General features: G+C 43.3%; 3 protein-coding genes across 6 annotated transcripts in view; all 3 read right to left on the bottom strand.

The window, feature by feature from the left end:
• Positions 1-9,464, bottom strand: part of LOC106567698 (protein yippee-like 1) — a 29,364-nt gene extending 19,900 nt beyond the window's left edge. Inside the window, exon 1 of the mRNA XM_014137290.3 lies at positions 8,639-9,464. The gene's annotated coding sequence lies outside the window, so the exon portion shown is untranslated. The remainder of the gene's footprint in view (positions 1-8,638) is intronic.
• A 141-nt stretch (positions 9,465-9,605) lies between these two features.
• LOC106567695 (protein SMG8-like) lies at positions 9,606-13,944 on the bottom strand. The gene is made up of 4 exons (XM_014137285.3): positions 12,364-13,944; positions 11,546-11,691; positions 10,492-11,421; positions 9,606-10,221 (listed from the first exon to the last, which is right to left on the bottom strand). Exons 1-4 carry the CDS (start codon positions 13,880-13,882, stop codon positions 10,006-10,008), a joined length of 2,811 nt encoding a protein of 936 aa, XP_013992760.1. The 5' UTR covers positions 13,883-13,944; the 3' UTR covers positions 9,606-10,005.
• Positions 13,945-14,015: 71 nt separating this feature from the next.
• LOC106567696 (proline-rich protein 11-like) lies at positions 14,016-21,449 on the bottom strand. Of its 4 annotated transcripts, none has more exons than XM_014137288.3 (10): positions 21,297-21,449; positions 19,348-19,466; positions 16,748-16,904; positions 16,459-16,597; positions 16,152-16,279; positions 15,810-15,899; positions 15,521-15,639; positions 15,193-15,252; positions 14,973-15,069; positions 14,016-14,876 (listed from the first exon to the last, which is right to left on the bottom strand). In XM_014137288.3, the coding sequence occupies exons 1-10, from the start codon at positions 21,309-21,311 to the stop codon at positions 14,811-14,813; spliced, it is 990 nt and encodes a 329-aa protein (XP_013992763.1). In that variant the 5' UTR covers positions 21,312-21,449; the 3' UTR covers positions 14,016-14,810. The 4 variants fall into 4 exon arrangements, with proteins under 4 accessions (XP_013992763.1, XP_013992761.1, XP_013992762.1 ...); XM_014137286.3 differs by having other exon boundaries at positions 16,152-16,367; positions 16,475-16,597; XM_014137287.3 differs by having other exon boundaries at positions 16,152-16,364; positions 16,475-16,597.
• Between the last annotated feature and the right edge of the window lie 189 nt (positions 21,450-21,638).

Here is a 21,638-nt window from a genome sequence, read left to right as displayed (position 1 = left end):
TGTCGGAAGTTTACATACACTTAGGTTGGAGTCATTAAAACTCGCTTTTCAACCACTCCACAAATTTCTTGTTAACAAACTAGAGTTTTGGCAAGTCGGTTAGGACATCCGCTTTTGTGCATGACACAAGTAATTTTTCCAACATTTGTTTACAGACAGATTATTTCACTTATAATTCACTGTATCACAATTCCAGTGGGTCAGAAGTTTACATACACTAAGTTGACTATGCCTTTAAACAACTTGGAAAATTCCAGAAAATTGTCATGGCTTTAGAAGCTTGTGATAGGCTAATTGACATCATTTGAGTCAATTGGAGGTGTACCTGTGGATGTATTTCAAGGCCTACCTTCAAACTCAGTGCCTCTTTGCTTGACATCATGGTAAAATCAAAAGAAAATCAGCCAAGACCTCAGAATAAAACATTGTAGTACTCCACAAGTCTGGTTCATCCTTGGGAGCAATTTCCAAATGCCTGGAGGTACCACATTAATCTGTACAAACAATAGTACGCAAGTATAAACACCATGGGACCACGCAGCCATCATACCGCTCAGGAAGGAGACGTGTTCTGTCTCCTAGAGATGAACGTACTTTAGTGCGAAAAGTGCAAATAAATCCCAGAACAACAGCAAAGGACCTTGTGAAGATGCTGGAGAAAACAGGTACAAAAGTATCTATATCCACAGTAAAACGAGTCCAATATCGACATAACCTGATAGGCCGCTCAGCAAGGAAGAAGCCACTGCTCCAAAACCGCCATAAAAAAGCCAGACTACGGTTTGCAACTGTACATGGGGACAAAGATCGTACTTTTTGGAGAAATGTCCTCTGGTCTGATGAAACAAAAATAGAACTGTTTGGCCATAATGACCATCGTTATGTTTGGAAGGCCATCGTTATGTTTGGAGGAAAAGGGGGGAGGATTGCAAGCCGAAGAACACCATCCCAACCGTGAAGCACAGGGTGGTAGCATCATGTTGTGGGGGTGCTTTGCTGCAGGAAGGACTGGTGCACTTCACAAAATAGATGGCATCATGAGAGAGGAAAATTATGTTGCTTCAATATATCCGCATTTCAAGACATCAGTCAGGAAGTTAAAGCTTGGTCGCAAATGGGTCTTCCAAATGGACAATGACCCCAAGCATACTTCCAAAGTTGTGGCAAAATGGCTTAAGGACAACAAACTCAAGGTATTGGAGTGGCCATCACAAAGCCCTGACCTCAATCCTATAGAAAATTTGTGGGGAGAACTGAAAAAGGGCGTGCGAGCAAGGAGGCCTACAAACCTGACTCAGTTACACTAGCTCTCTCAGGAGGAATGGGCCAAAATTCACCCAACTTATTGTGGGAGGCTTGTGGAAGGCTACACAAAACGTTTGACCCAAGTTAAACAATTTAAAGGCAATGCTACCAAATACTAATTGAGTGTATGTAAACGTCTGACCCACTGGGAATGTGATGAAAGAAATAAAAGCTGAAATAAATAATTCTCTCTACTATTATTCTGACATTTCACATTCTTAAAATAAAGTGGTGATCCTAACTGACCTAAGACAGGGAATTTTTGATAGGATTAAAAGTCAGGAATTGTGAAAAACTGAGTTTAAATCTATTTGGCTAAGGTGTATGTAAACTTCCGATTTCAACTGTATATGTATGTATGCGTACATATATGTATGTATATTTGTTTTACTGCTCTAGGGATATAGTTATTGATTGGATAACTTTATTTACGATTATGTATTGATTTACTCTGATGTTTTCACTCTTTATGCGATGCGCACTGCAGAGAACACCGGAAGAAGAATTATAACTGAATTATCACAGTGAATTATTGTAATGTTTGTTAATGTGTCAATTAATCCCATAGGGGATGGGTTGCCAACTGGTGATTTGACACGAAAATAAAATGCAATTCATTCATTCATTCATTCATTCAGTGAAATGCCGTTTTTGCAAACTCTATTCCCAACAACTAAGTAATCAATAACAATGTAATTAAAAAAATAACAAGGTAGAACAAACCAAAAAAACTAGAAATAAAAATAAGAACACGATAAAGTAAGAAAGCATACTATATACTATATACAGGGTCAGTTCCAGTACCATATTTACAATGTTCTTCGCCTGCCCAACAGCGAGCAGTGAGGGAGATGATGGTTGCCATGCCTTTCATGAATAAAGTCACATCTTGTATGTTGCCTTTGCCTTGTCTTAGCCTTCCCTGTAGCTCAGTTGGTAGAGCATGGTGTTTGCAATGCCAGGGTTGTGGGTTCGATTCCCACGGGGGGCCAGCACAGAAAAAAATGTATGAAATTGTATGAAATGTATGCATTCACTACTGTAAGTCGCTCTGGATAAGAGCATCTGCTAAATGACTAAAATGTTAAAAAAATGTGTAGGAATACTGGATTGATAGAGGTGCGTATGTACAGACTCCTGAGTGGCGCAGCGGTCTAAGGTACTGCATTTCATTGCTAGAGGCGTCACTACAGACACCCTGGTTTGATTCCAGGCTGTATCACAACCAGCCTTGATTGGCGGTGCACAATTGGCCCAGCGTTGTCCGGGTTTGGCCGGTGTAGGCCGTCATTGTAAAAGGAATTTGTTGTTAACTGACTTGCCTAGTTAAATAAAAGGTTAAATAAAAATGTGTAGGGGTAAGGTGACTAGGCATCAGGATTTATGATTAACAGAGTAGCAGCAGCGTATATGTTGATTGTATATGAGTGGGTGTGTGTGGAGTTAGTATAAATGTATGAGAAAGTGAGTGTTTGCATGTGTGTTGGAGTGTCAGTGTGTGTAGGGCCCTGTGAGTGTGCATAGAGAAGACTAAAATACAAGGGTCAACTCAGATAGCTAACAAAATGGCTACACATACTATTTAGCAGCCTTATGACATGAGGATAGAAGTTGTTCAGGAGCTGTTGGTGTCTGTTTTGAAGCACCGGTATCGCTTGCCATGTGGAAGCAGAGAGAACAGTATATGGCTTGGGTGGTTGGAGTCTTTAACGATTTTCCGAGCCTTCCTTTCATGCCATCTGATAAAGAGGTCCTGGATGGCAGGGAGCTCGGCCCCAGTGATATGTTGGGCGGCCTGCACCACCCTCTGTAGCGCCACACACTGTTTCCTTTATTTTGGCAGTTTCCTGTATATAATAAAAAAGGTTCTGGGCTTCCCGAGTGGCACAGTGGTCTAAGGCACTGCATCACAGTGCTAGAGACGTTACTACAGACCCGGGTTTGATCCCAGGCTGTGTTGCAGCCGGTCGTGACCGGGAGACCCATGAGGCGGCGCACAAATGGCCCAGCGTTGTCCAGGTTAGGGCAGGGTTTGGCCGGTGGGATGTCCTTGTCCCATCACGCTCTAGCGACTTCTTGTGGTGGGCCGGGTGCATGAATGCTGACTTTGGTCACCGTTGTACAGCGTTTCCTCTGACACATTGGTGCCGCTGGCTTCCGGATTAAGCGAGCAGTGTGTCAAGAAGCAGTACAGCTTGGCAGGGTCCTGTTTCGGAGGACGCATGGCTCTTGACCTTCTCCTCTCCTGAGTCTGTACAGGAGTTGCAGCGATGGGACAAGACTGTAACTACCAATTGGATATCATGAAAAAGGGGTAAACATTTTTTTATAATAATTTAAAAAAAAGATTCTAACAAAATGTCCATTTCAATAATCGAAATGACTGAAACATGCTGTTCAAAACATCAAAAAGAGTCTCATGAAATTGTAGCTTGATAAATCAAATGCATTCAAAGGGACGTTGTCTATTCTCATGATTAAACAGTGGCCTAACCTGCAAATTTCAAAGGAAAATGCATTAAGGCCTACCTTTACTTGTAAATTAAGTACATTCGTCTGGTGAACCTCTGCGTGACAGTGTTGTAGAAGTCTCAGCAGAACCCCATTTCCATCATTTTATTCTGCATGCACACAGCAGGACCCACAGTCATGAGGGACTGGAGACGCATCCCCAAGGCCTCATTCGTTTTTATTTTCACACTGACACAAAAAGTCACACACAAACAGTAGCTGGTAGCACAGTTCTTCTCCCACGCAGCACACAGGCCGCTCCATCCATTAGGGCATCCAGCCCATCAGAGAGCAGAATCCTCCCGTGCGTGTGAGTTTCCATGCATGTAGAATGGTTGAAGTGTAGTGAGTTGCATCCATCTTGTAGAAGCCAAGGCTCTGGCCCGCATTAAGTGGTGGGAGAAGCTCCATTCCCAATACGTCCACAAAGCAAAAGTAAATGTCCAAGAGGTGTAAAACCCAGCCAAAAGGTATTAATTGGTAATGACATTTCCAGGTGTTTGATGCCATTCTGTTTGCTCTGTTTCGGCCATTATTATGGCTGGAATGGCGCCGCCTGTGGTGGACAGTCCAGTTCTCTTCGCCTGCCCAACAGCGAGCAGTGAGGGAGATGGTGGTTGCCATGCCTTTCATGAATAAAGTCACATCTTGTATGCTGCCTTTGCCTTGTCTTAACTTTCATTATAGTTGACTTCCACTCTTCGAACCCTCCAAAATGGTGCGTTACATTATTCCAACTTCGAAAATAGTTTGTACAGTATAGTAACGTTAGTGTCCATTTGTCAGGTTGTTTTTGCTAGCTAGCCTTGTTAATTTTAAGAGATCTGAGAGCCAAAATATATAGACACGCACAAATGTGCCCAGCTTACTCCAGGCAATACCCACACAACATGTTTAGGCAATACGCATGCGCAAAATATGAAAATCGGTTCAATGCAACAAATAAAGCTACTTCAAGCTAGGCAAGGCAGCAATGCCAATATAGTGACCCTGTCCATTAACAGTGACTGGAGTCAGGAAATGCTGCACTCTAAGGATTTTAATGGCATTGAATGGATGGAAAGAAAGGCATGAATACCCTGGCGCCTTTTCTGAGGTTGTGATGCACTTTTAGCAAATGTACAGTTGTGGCCAAAAGTTTTGAGAATGACATATATTAATTTTCACAAAGTCTGCCGCCTCAGTTTGTATGATGGCAATTTGCATATACTCCAGAATGTTATGAAGAGTGATCAGATGAATTGCATTTAATTGCCAAGTCCCTCTTTGCCATGCAAATGAACTGAATCCCCCAAAAACATTTCCACTGCATTTCAGCCCTGCCACAAAAGGACCAGCTGACATCATGTCAGTGATTCTCTCGTTAACACAGGTGTAAGTGTTGACGAGGACAAGGCTGGAGACCACTCTGTCATGCTGATTGAGTTCGAAAAACAGACCGGAAGCTTCAAAAGTAGGGTGGTGCTTGGAATCATTGTTCTTCCTCTGTCAATCATGGTTACCTGCAAGGAAACACGTGCCTCATTGCTTTGCACAAAAAGGGCTTCACAGGCAAGGATATTGCTGCCAGTAAGATTGCACCTAAATCAACCATCTATCGGATCATAAAGAACTTCAAGGAGAGCGGTTCAATTGTTGTGAAGAAGGCTTCAGGGCGCCCAAGAAAGTCCAGCAAGTGCCAGGACTGTCTCCTAAAGTTGATTCAGCTGCGGGATCGGGGCACCACCAGTACAGAGCTTGTTCAGGAATGGCAGCAGGCAGGTGTGAGTGCATCTGCACGTACAGTGAGGCGAAGACTTTTGGAGGATGGCCTGGTGTCAAGAAGGGCAGCAAAGAAGCGACTTCTCTCCAGGAAAAACATCAGGGACAGACTGATATTCTGCAAAGGGTACAGGGATTGGACTGCTGAGGACTGGGGTAAAGTCATTTTCTCTGATGAATCCCCTTTCCGATTGTTTGGGGCATCAGGAAAAAAGCTTGACTGCCTTGCTCCTGTGTCATGCCAACTGCTTCTCAGCCAAGGGAGTGAGCTCACTCACAATTTTGCCTAAGAACACAACCATGAATAAAGAATGGTACCAAAACATCCTCCAAGAGCAACTTCTCCCAACCATCCAGGAACAGTTTGGTGACACACAATGCCTTTTCCAGCACAATGAAGCACCTTGCCATAAGGCAAAAGTGATAACTAAGTGGCTCGGGGAACAAAACATCAATATTTTGGGTCCATGGCCAGGAAACTCCCCAGACCTTAATCCCATTGAGAACTTGTGGTCAATCCTCAAGAGGCGGGTGGACAAACAAAAACCAAAATTCTGACGAACTCCAAGCACTGATTATGCAAGAATGGGCTGCGATCAGTCAGGATGTGGCCCAGAAGTTAATTGACAGCATGCCAGGGCAGATTGCAGAGGTCTTGAAAAAGAAGGGTCAACACTGCAAATATGTAATTTCAATGTAATTGTCAATAAAAGCCTTTGACACTTATGAAATGCTTGTACTTATACTTCAGTGTTCCATAGTAACATCTGACAAAAATATCTAAAGACACTGAAGCAGCAAACTTTGTGGAAATTAATATTTGTGTCATTCTCAAAACTTTTGGCCACGACTGTATATATTGAGCATAAAAGCCACCAGAATCATTGAGATTTTTTTCTATTATTTTGCTTTTCATTAACAGCTGTTTTTAGTAGATTATCACAGGGTAAGCATTGCCTCCCTCTCTTCCCTGATGGGACTATAATTAATTTTTATTCTACAATGTAGAAAATAGTAAAAATCAAGAAAAAACCCTGGGATGAGTAGGTGTTCAAATTTTTTGACTGGTACTGTATATATGCACACATACACATAGACGTATATTGACCTACACGCATTGACAAAAATACACTACATACACATGGAAACACTCACTTAAATGCATGCACTGTCTCCAGGCTTTTCATCTCAATCAGATCCTGCTTAAAACATAGACATAGAATGTGCCACATCCTTCACAACACAGGGCAGTCTCCTGGATGCGAGGAGGCCAGGGGGTGTAGAACTTCTGCTAATGTCCCAGCTGGTGTGAATGACTGGCAGGAAATAGGTGTGACCAGTTGGATAGAGGTGTAAACATCCCTGCCATGCTCCCTCCCTCTGTTTATTAGCATTGGATGAATGAAAGAGCCAACACAGAGAGCTGGTCTCTGAATTGATTTACTGTCAAATGAGCACCCAGCAATGACCTTTGAATAGCACTCTTTTTGCCCACACAAGATGATAGGAAGCAGTGAACACACGCTAATATTAGATCCATTTGGGGACTGTCTTGTAGTGTTGTGTTGCATTATCTGATGTGCATTAGGGAACGTATACCATAGTTACTTCACAAAGTGCCAAAACATTTTTTTGGAGTAAATACTGAATAAATAAAACCGTACACTCTTCAGGGGAAATGAAAGTTGAATTTTAAGACATTCCTGACTATGAGTATCACCAGGTTTACTATACATTGTATTGTACCTGTCCTGGCTATGCGTGTAGGGACATAATGCCCAGGTTTTTTCCTCCCAGCATCTATGATGGCAATTGATTCCAAAGTGTGCTACCATACTAACCTCAGTCTAGCAATACGTAGCCATTTGTATGCCGACTGACAGAGAAAGCCTCCTACTCAGGCCTTACAGGAGCAATTAGGGTTAAGTGCCTTGCTCAAAGGCACATCAGATATTTCACCTCGTCTGCCCGGGGATTCGAACCAGCGACCTTTCAGTTACTGGCCCACACAACACTCCCACACAGCTATATCTCTGTTGCACTGATTGACATATTGGCACTGATTTCATGCTTACGCTGGAATTTTGTGCTTACGCTTACAATGATTTAAAAGGCTGTGTTGGTCATGGTACTGAGTGGCTAAGAAAGGGGTGACAAACATTGAGCTCTTGACCATATCAAGTGATGCATCTGCTGTGATGTGTTCCATAGGTAGCTTCCTTTGGGTGGTTTTAAAACGACCTGTTAAGTGGTTGAATTATGTATATGCCAGTTAAGGTCATTATGACTAAATAGGAAACCAAGTTAGATATCAATGAAAATGTCAAAATGAACAGAGATGTTACTGTGGGTAAAAATAGCTCCCCTTTTGCTCTCTGCCAACTTTGTCGAGATTTACAGTAGACTAGTCAAGGGGAACCAGCTGTCATCCGTTTATGTGGCCCGACCTTAAAAACTGGATTCACTATTTTGGTATGGTCTTCTAGCAAAAACTATAGCAAGATAGTGAGGCGCCTCTATCAGGTCACTGAGAGTCATTTAGGAAAGATTGTTAAAGGTTCAAAATACTGATGACAATAACAGATGTTACATTTATTACAGCATATTGTTACAACCACTAAACGATGGTAACATTTTGAATGACTTAACAACCAATACAAGCATGTCAATTATATTAATATGGCATAAGTAATGAAAAATGATTGTCAACAAAAACATGTCAGAACCAAAACAATTTCATAACGGTTTCCTCTTTGCAACTTCTTCTTCCATTGTCCGCATGCACCAAAAGCAATGTTTGGATTCGGTGGTGCAGAATACGACACTGCCAACTTTGTGTAATCTAAAACCAGCGCATGTAGTGCCACCGCGTATATTTTACACCAATCCTACTCGCATCATAAACTATACCTGTAGGTTATACAGAATCGTATTATCGTTTAATTGTTATCAAATAGTTATAATCTAGTCTCAGGCCCCATTATGAACTTTCGGACAAGATGCAGTCCGTTCTAAACATGTACCGTTACAGTTGCGCAATAACAATAAGCACTGACTTTACCTTTGGATAGAGAAAATTCAATCGTCGCCTCTAGTCCTTTGCCGATCACAACTTTATGTGGCAAATCCTTCTCATTCCGTTTAGAGGGTTAAGGTTTTCTTCTACGCGTTGACTTCAACGCTCAAGAAGTAACGAAGGAGGTCCATCCGATACTGAGCGTACCGCTTGAGTTGATGTTATTGCGCATAGACAGTACCCAGTCTGAGGCAGACTGACAGTCAAGGAAACCAATCAATGTAACATTACAGCATAGCAACATTGTTCCCATTGGCTACAGATGGTAATGGCTGACCAATCGTTGCGCGGAGAAAAATAAGTGCCTACTGCCCGTTTCGCATACGTGTGGGGGACCGCAATAGCGGAGTTCATAAACAGAAACGCTTTGCACACTTTGTGTCTCAGTAAGCCTACCAATTACATTTACCAGACAACACAGACAAATTGCAAGATAGTTTTTTTTTTATGTCATGATGGACAAAAAGGCTACATACATCACGGGTAGACAGCTCAACAGCAAACGTTGTACCTGCAGAACAATATATTTATTTAAGCATTGTAATACACGTTGGAGGCATGCATGATCATGCAATCCATACATACCAGGCCTGAAGGACAAAAGGAAATGAAAAAAGATACACATGCCAAGCATTTTAAATGACAGGATTATTCATCCTTCTGCAAGGTAAATAACTACTTTTTGTTAGGGGCCCATGTAGAGAACTTTCTCATGACGCCACACTCAATAACTTGGTTAATAGCGACATCTAGTGCTGTGCATTGATCTAAGAATTCTGTGGCTAGGCTTCACAAACGTTGCATGCCATTTTATTTATTGATGACTAACTGTAATGATGTGTGATCTCACCTTTATTTGGTGGTCTGAACAATGATCCTAGCTCAAAATAAGCCTCTATACAGGCTGTATTGAGTGTGCACAATAACCGTGAATAAAGCCAACAAACAAGGATCGGAAAAATGTCATTTATTCTCTCCTTAAAGGCCCAGTGCAGTCAAAAACGTGATTTTCCAGTGTTTTATATAGATTGCCCTTTTAGTGTAAGAGCTGAAAATACCGCCTGACAATCCTGTTAGTAAGACACCATGAACAACTAAAGATCAAAGAACAAGATCTTCATTTTGAATATATCCAAGTGGAGACGCAGTTCTATGCAGATCAACACCTTTTTCCTTTTGAGATTGCCATTCATAATCAACTAACCCAGCACAATTCCATTTAACTCAAAATCCTATTTTAGGGGATGAAACAACACTAGGCAAGAGAACACGGTCCAACTGACAAAGTCATTTTTAAACTAACCTTGCAAATAAGTGCGAGAGTCACATTGCGGTGCTATGGTGAGTAGGGGTTACTGTGGTGGAAGAGGGCTCGCAGTGTTGGCACGCAGGATGCCTCTGAGGACCTTGTAGCTGGCCAGGGGCTGGTTCTCTTTAGGTGGGTAGCATGGGCCTCGGTCTGTGACATAGGAATAGGGGAAACGTAGGACCCACAGACCATCGGGGGGCAGCACCAGCTCTGTCTGCTCGGGATGGAATACTGGACATGGAGGGGGGCCGGGTTGGACCTAAGAACAAAAAGAAGAGGGGCAGCGTTTTATAGTCAACATTAATCAAGCATTACACCTCTCATTAATCAACAAAGGGACTATTTGCCAACACAAAACGCATCTCTACACAGCATATTGCTACACTAAGAACTGACAATGAGTTCAATTGTAATTGTAATGACAGTTTAGCATAATAGCTTGTCTATCAAGATAGGTAAGTCAATTCCTCTCATGGTTTCCTGGTGACAAACACCAGTTGATAGGGAAATGTATGCCAGGCAAGTGTACCTGTGGGTTGAGTGTTATCTCCAGGGGAGCGTCTGGGACCACAATGTAGAGGCGCGCCAGCTGGGCGTAGTGGGTCTTTAGGCCACGCCCCTGGGCTGGAGAGGGAATGTACAGGGGCATGTCTGTGTTCAGGGCCCTGGTGGCTGGCTCTTTGGCCCCTCCAGGCCCCAGCACTTTCACCACTTTATCAGGTCCTGAGCTGAGGAAACGCCGGCCCCTACTGTCCTCATACTCAAAGCCCACAAAGGCCCGGGCCACGTCATCCCGCCTGCGTCCCCGGCCAAGGCCCCCTGCACTCCCCCGCTTCCCCGCCACGGTTTTGTTGGGGGCCGGCCAGGAGGAGGGTCCCCCATCCAAGGGCTCAGTTAAGCCCACCTCCTCTTCGGAGCGGGAGCGAATCACCACGTCCCAGGGCAGGAGGAAGGAGGAGCCAGGCAGGAAGCCTGGCTGCTCCAGGCCAGTGTGGGGGTTGTAGGTCTTAGCAGGGCCAAGCTTGACCAGCGACCAGCTGGAGAACTTGGGCAGCAGACCTTTGGAGCAGCCTGAGTGGAGCATGCCTGGAAGGTACTCCACAGTGGAGGCCTGGCGATCCACCAGGCTGGGCCTCTTCTCCTGGCCCTCACCGCCACCTCCGTCTCCATAAGGCCCTAGGCTGTCAGTGGACTGACCCAGGCTGAGGGCCAGGCTGAGGCTGGTGCTCTCTCCGGGGGTGTGGGACACTGGGTGGGACACTGGGATGCTCTCCTTTAGCCTCTCCCCCTCTGATGGCCCTGACCCAGGCTCTGACCCTGACGGTGGGACTGGAACTGGGGCAGCCACCTCAGTGGGTGTGGGTGCTTCTTCACAGGCCGGGGCTGGGTCTGGGGTGCTTGGCTGGAAAACAGGAAAGTCGATCCTCTCCAGCTTCCCGCAACATTTCTCCTCAAACATCTACAAGGCAACAGAGTGAGACAAAGTGTAAACAAGACTAAAGTACAATTGAATAGATTTTTAAAAAGAGATCATGGGGTTATGCTGGTGTCCTCTGCAGAGATCTGTTAAAGTGGATACTAACTTGGTAGAAGTCGTAGTTGGCAGCTTGGATGTCAAAGGGGTCCTCACGAGGGGCTTGCTTCCGGCCACAGTTACACGAGCTAGTGGAACGCCCCCTGCTGTTGTGGTTGAGGATGGGCGGGTTGCGGTCCATCTCTGGCTTCTCATCTGCAGATGACAATGGCTTTTTATCAATTGATTTGCTCACCTCCTGCATACTCTCTCGCCTCTTTTTGAAAAAGGTCAAAGTTAATCGAGGAGTGAACGTGGATGGAAATGTGCTTGCTTGAAATGAGACGGTCCTTCTCCACTCGTGAGTCATTAGGCAAATGACGTTTACAAGGTGGAACCCAAAATAAATGTGTAACGTCATCAAAACAAATTAAGTTGTGCAAGACATTATATAGATAACAATAAGTAGCATATGCTTTTTTTTTTTATGTGTGCATGTTTTTCTCCTCTGACAAAACAAAAGCTGATTGAAAGGGGGTGTGCAGATTTCAAAACCCTTCCGCAGTAAGATACATGACTATCCCCGATGAAAGGTGGATAGAGGAGAGGACGACACTTCCGTTTGCCTACTAACAAATTCGACACACTCCTCGACCACCAATCAGTTTCCGTGACAGAGGACAGCCTTTTTTCCACAAACGAGAAAACCCCATAGAAGACAGTTTGCCATAATAAACACCACAATTCAACATTGATATTCTGAGGTACACTGACCACCAACTCTGTTGATACCTGTTATGATACCTTTCATTTGTGTTATAAATAAGACATTTTTTTAAAGAAATTATAGTAACAGTAGTATGTTCTGTACAGTGATTAAGGCTTTACCTGGCTGAGGCAGTAGGTGAAACTTGTGCACACAGTGTTGGTCCGTTAGACTGCGCTCTTCACACAACTGATGCCCATTACTCCAGAACTTGTAGCAGTCCTCGTGCAACTGCAAGGCGTAGCGCTGAAAAGCTACGCCGCGTGCATGCTGGCTGTAGACCCGAAGTGCTTGTGTCAGTTGGTTTTTGTGCACCGTGGTGGTATAGTTATGGGGAAGGTTAGACTGGTAGGCGCTATGTGCCAGTGGCAGGGCTTTCTGGCAGCGGTTCTCAGAGAACTTGGCATCTGCGTCCAGGAAACCTTCCAAAAACTTAAGCTGACTCTGCACTTTGACGGCCAGCTCTGCAGTTTCCTCCTCTGTGTTGGCTATCATGACCTGATGCAGCCTGTAGGCCACTTGGGCCCATTTGGAGTAGGTTGGCAGCTCAAAATGAGAAGGCTGCGGATTGCGACCAACGCTGTCGTCAAAGCCTTTCTTGGTCAACACCAGTTCTACATGCTGCCAAAGGAACTCCTTCAGACTACAGTCTACTAGTTGCCCCCCTGAGAGGCTGCTGCTTTCTACATTGAAGGATGGTTGTCTTGCAGAGTGACGCATTTGTTGATAGCGCCTGGGTCCAGGCACCGAGGTGCTGGTGTCATTTTCCCTCAGGGCACAGTTGGAGCGCAGCTGCCCTAGCACGGCTGCCACTGGGTCCTCCTCTGGCCCAGGCACCACGTAAACAAACGCTTGGTTGGCAGGGACAGTGAATAAGCAATTACTGCTCTGGTTGGTGAGGACCCGACTTTTCCGGAAAATGCGATATATCTGGTCTTCCAATGCATGCTGGAGGCGTCTCCTTGGCGAGTGTTTCTTGGGCTTATCAGCATTTCCCCCAGAAGGGTCTGAACCATTTCCACCATAGCTTCGCAGGGCTCCATTCATCTGGAATACGAATAGCAGGCGAGGGGGACAGGGGCGGCAGTTCACCTTCCATTCTTTTGATATGATGGAATCTTTGATTGCAGCACGTAGAAGTGGCAGAACTTTCTGGCGAAGTGCATCCAGAGCACGGAACAATCTGTCATAGGTGACATCAAAACAGCATGTTGGGTGGACCAGTAGCAGGACATGGCACAACGAGAATAGGTAAAGCAATGCTAAGCAATGCTGTTTATCCGCTCCTTTCCAGAATTCGTGCGCCTCCGAATGTCCGACGCCCGTACTCAAAGACTCACACGCCCACAAAAGCTGTCGGTTATCACAAACAGAAGTAAGCACCAGATACAATACGCGGTTTTCTTGGCTGTAGTACGCCTGAATCAAACTTCCACTGTTATGATTGTCTGTCTCATCCAGTCCAAATAGTGGATATATGTGCTTGTCCGCGAGCGTGTTGATTAGAAACTCTTTCGGTGATCCGGGTAGCATTGCAGTCTTACCGAATATACCAAGTACACAGAGACCTTCATCTTTGTATAATGGATCCTCTATTACTTCTGATTCTAGAAGCGCTCCCACACTCACGGGCAACGCCATTTCTTCCAACCATATCACAGGGAAGAAACGGCTGCGCACAAGTCCACTTTCCGTGAACACAAGTATAATGTTCCGTGTAGAAACAAGATACATTTTGTGTGTCACTTTTTACCGTTCCAGCAACCAAAACAGGTACATTTTGTTTTGTTTTTATTTATTTGGTGTTTCCTAAACATGTCTAGGAAATCACAAATGAAATTGTATTCTTATAAACACAAGAATGGTTAAAATACGTTTAAAAACAGTGTGTTCAAAATGTTAACATTTTTGGAAAATCAAAAGATAATACAATAAGCTTTTTGGAGAAAAGTAACAAATAACGTGAAATAGCTCAAACATAGGGTCCCCAGTCAATGTGCAATTTCCAAACATAGACCCTCAGATACATTTAGAACAGTTAAAATTGACTTCCTCGTAGAAAAGATTAAACTGAAACCACATTCAAACCAAGTGATGCTTCTCACTCATTCCAAGTAACATATCATCAATTGTTTCCACAACATGTTCAGAGTATCTCAACTACTGCCTTTTAAATCTCAGTATCGCTCACTTAACATCCTCCTTGGTGTCACTGTTCCAAGAAGCATGCAGTTTTGAGGCAGTGTTGGGATTGACCAATCCTATGTTTGATACAGTGGGGCGGTCAAGCTTTTACAGAAACTGCTTGCCTTTAGAACTTTTATGTCCGTTTTAAAATTGTGGTCCAAGACAAGTGTTTCCTCTTTTCATCCTCAATCTACCTAGCACTTAGTAACTCATTCAGCAATAGAAAGCAGAAAGTGCTAGAGAATGTGCATTGGGCCAATAGTTACATCTATAGCTTGCATACCGTCCTCATACAACACTGGAACTTTTTATCATGGCAGCTGCCTTTCCGTTACATTTGAACTAGTCTCGATCGACATCTGCGTATACATCAACAAATGTCTCAGTTTTGATCAAAGCTTTCGTTGAGATTCTTTGCCTTTGGAGACAGTCCTCGTGGTAAGGCACTCTGAGGGGATAAAGAACAATATAAGTGGTGACAAAGGGGACACACCTTTAAACCACACATGCATAAGCCACACAGGATCTGTAAAGAGTGACCTACCTGGAACTTGCGTCGCAGGGCCTGAGTTATGATGGGGGTGAGGCCAGTGCCTGTCTCCATATTCTCCTTATCAAACAGAGGAGTCCCACCTGGACTCCTAAAGAGTAGAGAGAAACACTTATAGTCAGACTCAGCTCTCACTTGATGATAGTCCTTTGACTTCCTGTTTTCAGGTAACACAAGAACCCCAGAATAAAGCACTTGTGTTGAAATGCATTACCTATTGATTTGAACCCTTTTCAGCTGTGTACGCAGATTCATAGGGCTTTTGGTAGGTGTTCTAGAGTGGGAAATAACATTTGATAATCTCCACAATAACACAACATAAATCCAATTGAGAAAACAAATGTTTGAAAAACTTTCCTTCAATCCTGGTGTGCAGGGTTTTGTTCCAGGCCTGATAAACATTATTAAATTATTATCATAACTGGCCCGGGAAAAAAGCCTGGACAACATGTGGTGGGTCCCCAGGACCATGATGGAGAACACTGTGATATCTCCTGGTCACAAAACAAATGGCAGCCGATTAAGAAATGGGATAGGTTTACCTGCCAAAGCTAAGGCGTTTGAGAAGTTTAGGGGGCAGTTGGCAGTGGGATCGTTTCAGATGGACATTCTGCAGGTCTGCCACAGTGACCAGAGGGGCGTGCATCTTCTCTGGAGTCCTCTAAAATAAAAGACAGACCCATTTTTCAGACAATGGCCTTGTTGTACATTCTTATGCTGGAAATGCAAGAAAGAGTCAGGCACATTACTGCATGCTATGTGGGAGTGTCCTGTGGAGCCTCCATTTTGGACAGGTGGAAGCAGAAATTCCTTTGAGTATGCATTGCTTACCTTTGACTTCACACTGCTGACAATAACCTTTCTCAGTTTAACAGCCTGTAAATCCCTGAGGGTCACGGCCACCAGTATGTCCTGCTTCTCCTTAGTGACAGAGAGGTCAGATCATAGGAGAGAATACATTTTACATTTGAGTAATTTAGGAGACACTCTTATACAGAACGACTTACGGTAGTGAGTGCATACAGTACATTTTCGTACTCGTCCACCGTGGGAATTGAACCCAGAACCCTGGCGATGCAAGCACCATGGTCTACCAACTGAACCACACGGGACAGAAATCGATCTATGACCACCAAATAAAAAATAATGAAAGATGAGTTATTACATTCTTACCTGTTGAGTATTGGAAGCCACTCTTTTTTTAGGGATGTAGGGTTGCAGGAAAGTGGTGGATGGAGGAGGAAGAGGAGGTGGTGGTGGTGGTGTGAGAGCAGGGAGAGGGTCCACACTGGAGCCACAGCCTAATGGAAGAAGGGTAGGAGGAAACATTGGACAGACTGAACTACCAGCCACAGTCCCATGGCAGTGGCATCCAGTCTTACCACCCTGCTGAAACAAGATAGGCTTTGGTGACGTAGTACTGCATGTGGCTTTTTGTCACATGATCATACCATGAGGTATGTTCAGATGAGTGTCTCACCTGAAGAGTGTCTCACCTGAAGAGCAGAATGCAAGGCACCCATCTCACTCTGCATCTCAGCCATTTGATTCTTGAGGGTCTCTATTTGTTTGGCATACCCCCGCCAGACGGAAAATGTTTTCAAAAATCCTGCAAATGACTGCAATAGACAGATGGAAGTAGAAATTGGGTCAATGTAACTGACATAGAGCAAATCATATAGGCAAATGTTTGGGAATTAAATCTAACATAACATTTCCCTCAACCAAAACAGCCCTGTTAGAAACATAGCCTTGCTGTAGAAACTTACCTGGCTCAGGCTGTTCCTCCAGATTTGGCATATCTTGCCAAATGCCAGCAGCAACACTCTGACACCCAGTAAAGGAAGCCATTTCTTCACATTCTTTACAGTGGGGTCTTCTAGTTGCGCTGGACTGGTTTGGGTGATTGGGTCACCATTTCCAAGTCTAAAGAAAATACACACAAAATGATAAGGGTTGATAGGGTTGTCCACCCTCTTGTGCATGATCATTCAGCCAGCCATAGATTCATGTTGACATTGTAGATAACCAGTGTTTCCCCTAGGATTTTTTTCCAGCAGTGGTGGGGTAGCGGGGGTGCTTTGCTACTAGTGTAAGCACAATGACATGCTAGCTGTTCCCACAGACTTCCAGTCATTGAGTTAACAACTATCTATTTAAAAGCATGTGTCTGCAGGAATACATTATATATACAGTACCAGTCAAACGTTTGGACACCTACTCATTCAAGGGTTTTTCTTTTTTTTACTGTTTTCTACATTGTACAATAATAGTTTAGACATCAAAACTATGAAATAATACATATGGTATCATGTAGTAACCACCAAAAAAAGCATGTTACACATTCTTCGGAGTAGTCACCCTTTGCCTTGACAGCTTTGCACACTCTTAGCATTCTCTCAACCAGCGTCATGAGGTAGTTACCTGGAATGCATTTCAATTAACATGTGTGCCTTGTTAAAAGTTAAACACGAGCAATAGACATTAGACAGGTGGAAATCTGTCTTTTTGTCTGATGAGTCCAAATTTAAGATTTTTGGTTCCAACCGCTGTGTCTTTGTGAGACACAGCGGTAACTACATGATTTGGTAACTACATGATTCCATGTGTGTTATTTCATAGTTTTGATGTCTTCACTATTATTGTGCAATGTAGAAAATAGTAAAAATAAAGAAACTCTGGAATGAGTAGGTACAGTTCAAGTCAGAAGTTTACATACACCTTGGCCAACTACATTTAAACTCAGTTTTTCACAATTCCTGACATTTAATCCTAGTAAAAATTCCCTGTCTTAGGTCAGTCAGGATCACCACTTTATTTTAAGAATGTGAAATGTCAGAATAATAGTAGAGAGAATGATTTATTTCAGCTTTTATTTCATCACATTCCCAGTGGGTCAGAAGTGTACATACACTCAATAAGTATTTGGTAGCATTGCCTTTAAATTGTTTAACTTGGGCCAAACGTTTTGGGTAGCCTTCCACAAGCTTCCCACAATAAGTTGGGTGAATTTTGGCCCTTCCTCCTGACAGAGCTGGTGTAACTGAGTCAGGTTTGTAGGCCTCCTTGCTCGCACACACTTTTTCAGTTCTGCCCACAAATTCTGTATAGGAATGAGATCAGGGCTTTGTGATGGCTACTCCAATACCTTGACTTTGTTGTCCTTAGGCCATTTTGCCACAACTTTGGAAGTATGCTTGGGGTCACTGTCCATTTGGAAGACCCATTTGCGACCAAGCTTTAACTTCCTGACTGATGTCTTGAGATGTTGATTCAATATATCCACATAATTTTCCTTCCTCATAATGCCAACTATTTCCTGAAGTGCACCAGTCCCTCCTGCAGCAAAGCACCCCACACAACATGATGCTGCCACCCCCGTGATTCACGGTTGGGATGGTGTTCTTCGGCTTGCAAGCATCCCCTTTTTCCTCCAAACATAACGATGGTCATTATGGCCAAACAGTTCCATTTTTGTTTCATCAGACAAGACATTTCTCCAAAAAGTACGATCTTTGTCCCCATGTGCAGTTGCAAACCGTAGTCTGGATTTTTATGGCGGTTTTGGAGCAGTGGCTTCTTCCTTGCCGAGCGGCCTTTCAGGTTACGTCGATATAGGACTTGTTTTACTGTGTCGATATAGGACTCGTTTTACTGCACCAAAGTACGTTCATCTCTAGGAGACAGAACGCGTCTCCTTCCTGAGCGGTATGATGACTGCGTGGTCCCATGGTGTTTATACTTGCGTACTATTGTTTGTACAGATGAACGTTGTACTTTCAGGCGTTTGGAAATTGCTCCCAAGGATGAACCAGACTTGTGGAGGTCTTGGCTGATTTCTTTTGATTTTCCCATTATGTCAAGCAAAGAGGCACTGAGTTTGAAGGTAAGCCTTGAAATACAGCCACAGGTACACCTCCAATTGACTCAAATTATGTCAATTAGCCTATCAGAATCTTCTAAAGCCATGACAATTTTCTGGAATTTTCCAAGCTGTTTAAAGGCACAGTCAACTTAGTGTATGTAAACTTCTGACCCACTGGAATTGTGATACAGTGAATTATAAGTGAAATAATCTGTCTGTTAACAATTGTTGGAAAAATAACTTGTGTCATGCACAAAGTAGATGTTCTAACCGACTTGCCAAAACTATAGTTTGTTAACAAGAAATGTATTGAGTGGTTGAAAAACAAGTTTTAAATTACTCCAACCTAAGTGTATGTAAACTTCAACTGTATGTATGTATGTATGTATGTATGTATGTATGTATGTATGTATGTATGTATGTATGTATGTATGTATGTATGTATAAACATAATTTATGTATGAACTAAAATGTTGCAGTGATGACAGTCATAGATTGACTCACTGTGTCGTTACAGGTGTGATGATGGGCTCTTGTGTTTCCTGAAGCCTTTTACTCATAACAGCCCAGCGTCTGCTGCTAGCCCTCTTCTTTCTTCGTCGTAGGAAGGCTTTGCTTGGTCCCTAAAGGCACAGTGAAGAGAGTTGGATTCAGTTACATTTCAAAATATATATGGGTTAGTGCACAAGTTACTTATTTATACTGAACATAAATATAAATGCAACATGTAAGTGTTGGTCCCATGTTTCATGAGCTGAAAAAACATGATCATTATGTAACAGTTTTACTTCCGTCCCTCTCCTCGCCCCTACCTGAGCTTGAACCAGGGACCCTCTGCACACACCCTCGAAGCATCTTTACTCATCGCTCCATAAAAGTCGTGGCCCTTGCAGAACAAGGGAAACAACTACTTCAAGGTCTTAGAGCAAGTGACATCACCGACTTGAAACGCTATTACTGCGCACCCCGCTAACTGGCTAACCATTTCACACCGGTTACACTTACACATGTGCACTTTGTGCTGGGGACAATAGAAGGCCACTCAAAATGTGCAGTTTTGTCACAACACAATGCCACAGATGTCTGAAGTTTTGAAAGAGCGGGCAAATGGCATGCTGACTGCAGGAATATCCACCAGAGCTGTTGCCAGAGAATTTAATGTTAATTTCTCTACCATAAGCCACCAACATCGTTTTAGAGAACTTGACAGTACGTCCAACCGGCCTCACAACTGCAGACCACGTGTGACCACCCAGCCCAGGACCTCCACATTCTTCAGGACCAACGGTATCATCTGAAACCAGCCACCCGGACATCTGATGAAACTGAGGAGTATTTATGTTTGTAATAAAGCCCTTTTGTGGGGGGAAAAACGAATTCTGATTGGCTGGGCCTGGCTCTCAAGTGGGTGGGCCTATGCCCTCCCAGGCCTACCCATGGCTGTGCCCCTGCCCAGTCATGTGAAATCCATAGATTAGGGCCTAATGAATTAACTTAAATTGACAGATTTCCTTATATGAACTGTAACTCGGTAAAATCGTTAATTGTTGCATTTATATTTTGTTCAGTATATTTTACACACCAAAGTTAAATTCATTCACACTTGTAATGTGAGTGCAACACACACACTTTTAATGTTTTGGCTGCCATGATATTTGGGCAAGATCCAATTTTACAAACTAACGTTAGCCAGCCATGTTTTCTTTAGGCAGCCTATGATCTAGGTCCAATAATTGAGTATCTTAATTGTAACCATAACTCGCTAACCTAACTACAAACTGACTTGCCTAGTTAAATGAAAGGGTTAAACACATACATACACTACATACATACATACATACTATATATATACACACATACACACACACACACACACACACACACACACACACACACACACACACACACACACACACACACAATATATATATATACTATTACCTATACAGGCTAGCCGGTTAAACTCAACTCCACGATTTGCGATGAAGTTGATTGGCGACTAGTGTGGACAGATTATAGCTCCGACGTCACATACAATTCCGTTTTTATTAAAAACGACATGGTTCAGCACCCAAAGAATAGCCCGCAATTACACACAACATTGTTGATTTTATGTGACGTCGGCGGTCCAGTGCGCCCACACTAGTCACAGCTCAACTCCATCGTAAATCGTGGAGTTTAGTCGGTTACAAGCAGGCTGGACTTACTGCTTTTTTATACCTACATCTACAAACTGTTTTAAATAATCAATATAAGCTGTCAACACATTCTGCTTCATCAGCCAAACGAATGCATAGCTATAGAAATTAATTGTTGCTGCCAGCAACGCTTTTGCAACACATCATGCTAGCTAGCTAACGTTATTCGTGGCGGTAGTTTAATCCAGATGTCTCTTATTTTTTGCCTATTCACGCAAGTTAACGTTAGTGAAATGTATAACTGACGTTACATACCCATGATCCAGCCATAAAGCCGTATTCAAACTAGAGAATACAAAATATATTTGTACAATTTTTGCTCATAAACAACAAGCAAAGATTTTCAAAATGTAGTAATAAATTCGCTTCAACAAATCAGGAAACGTTTTACAAACAGCTGGATGAAGACGTACGTGGATAGGCTACTGAATACGGTGCGTTCGTAAATTCGCTCTGGCAATCTGCTCCGATTACAGAGCACTCTCGTCTGAGTGTGCCAGAGTGCAGAATAGAATAACTGATGAATTTACGAACGCTCAACACCCGTTGAATACGGCCGGTCAGCAAATAGGGTAATTAAATTGTTGCCAACAGCAT

The sequence above is a fragment of the Salmo salar genome, chromosome 13, assembly GCF_965601325.2.
Source record: "Salmo salar chromosome 13, fSalSal1, whole genome shotgun sequence".
Taxonomy (NCBI): Eukaryota; Metazoa; Chordata; class Actinopteri; order Salmoniformes; family Salmonidae; genus Salmo; species Salmo salar.
Note: the sequence above shows the minus strand (reverse complement) of the source record. Positions and strands in the feature narration are given on the sequence as shown.

Coding starts and splice junctions, on each gene's coding strand:
- LOC106567696 (XM_014137286.3), bottom strand. Junction 16,905..19,347: donor ATCACACCTGTAACGACACA/GTGAGTCAATCT, acceptor TATTTTCTTTAG/ACTTGGAAATGGTGACCCAA. Junction 15,900..16,151: donor TGGCTTCCAATACTCAACAG/GTAAGAATGTAA, acceptor TCTGTCACTAAG/GAGAAGCAGGACATACTGGT.
- LOC106567695 (XM_014137285.3), bottom strand. CDS start 13,882: ATGGCGTTGCCCGTGAGTGTGGGAGCGCTTCTAGAATCAGAAGTAATA. Junction 11,692..12,363: donor TCACCTACTGCCTCAGCCAG/GTAAAGCCTTAA, acceptor TGTCATCTGCAG/ATGAGAAGCCAGAGATGGAC. Junction 11,422..11,545: donor CCAACTACGACTTCTACCAA/GTTAGTATCCAC, acceptor GTTGCCTTGTAG/ATGTTTGAGGAGAAATGTTG.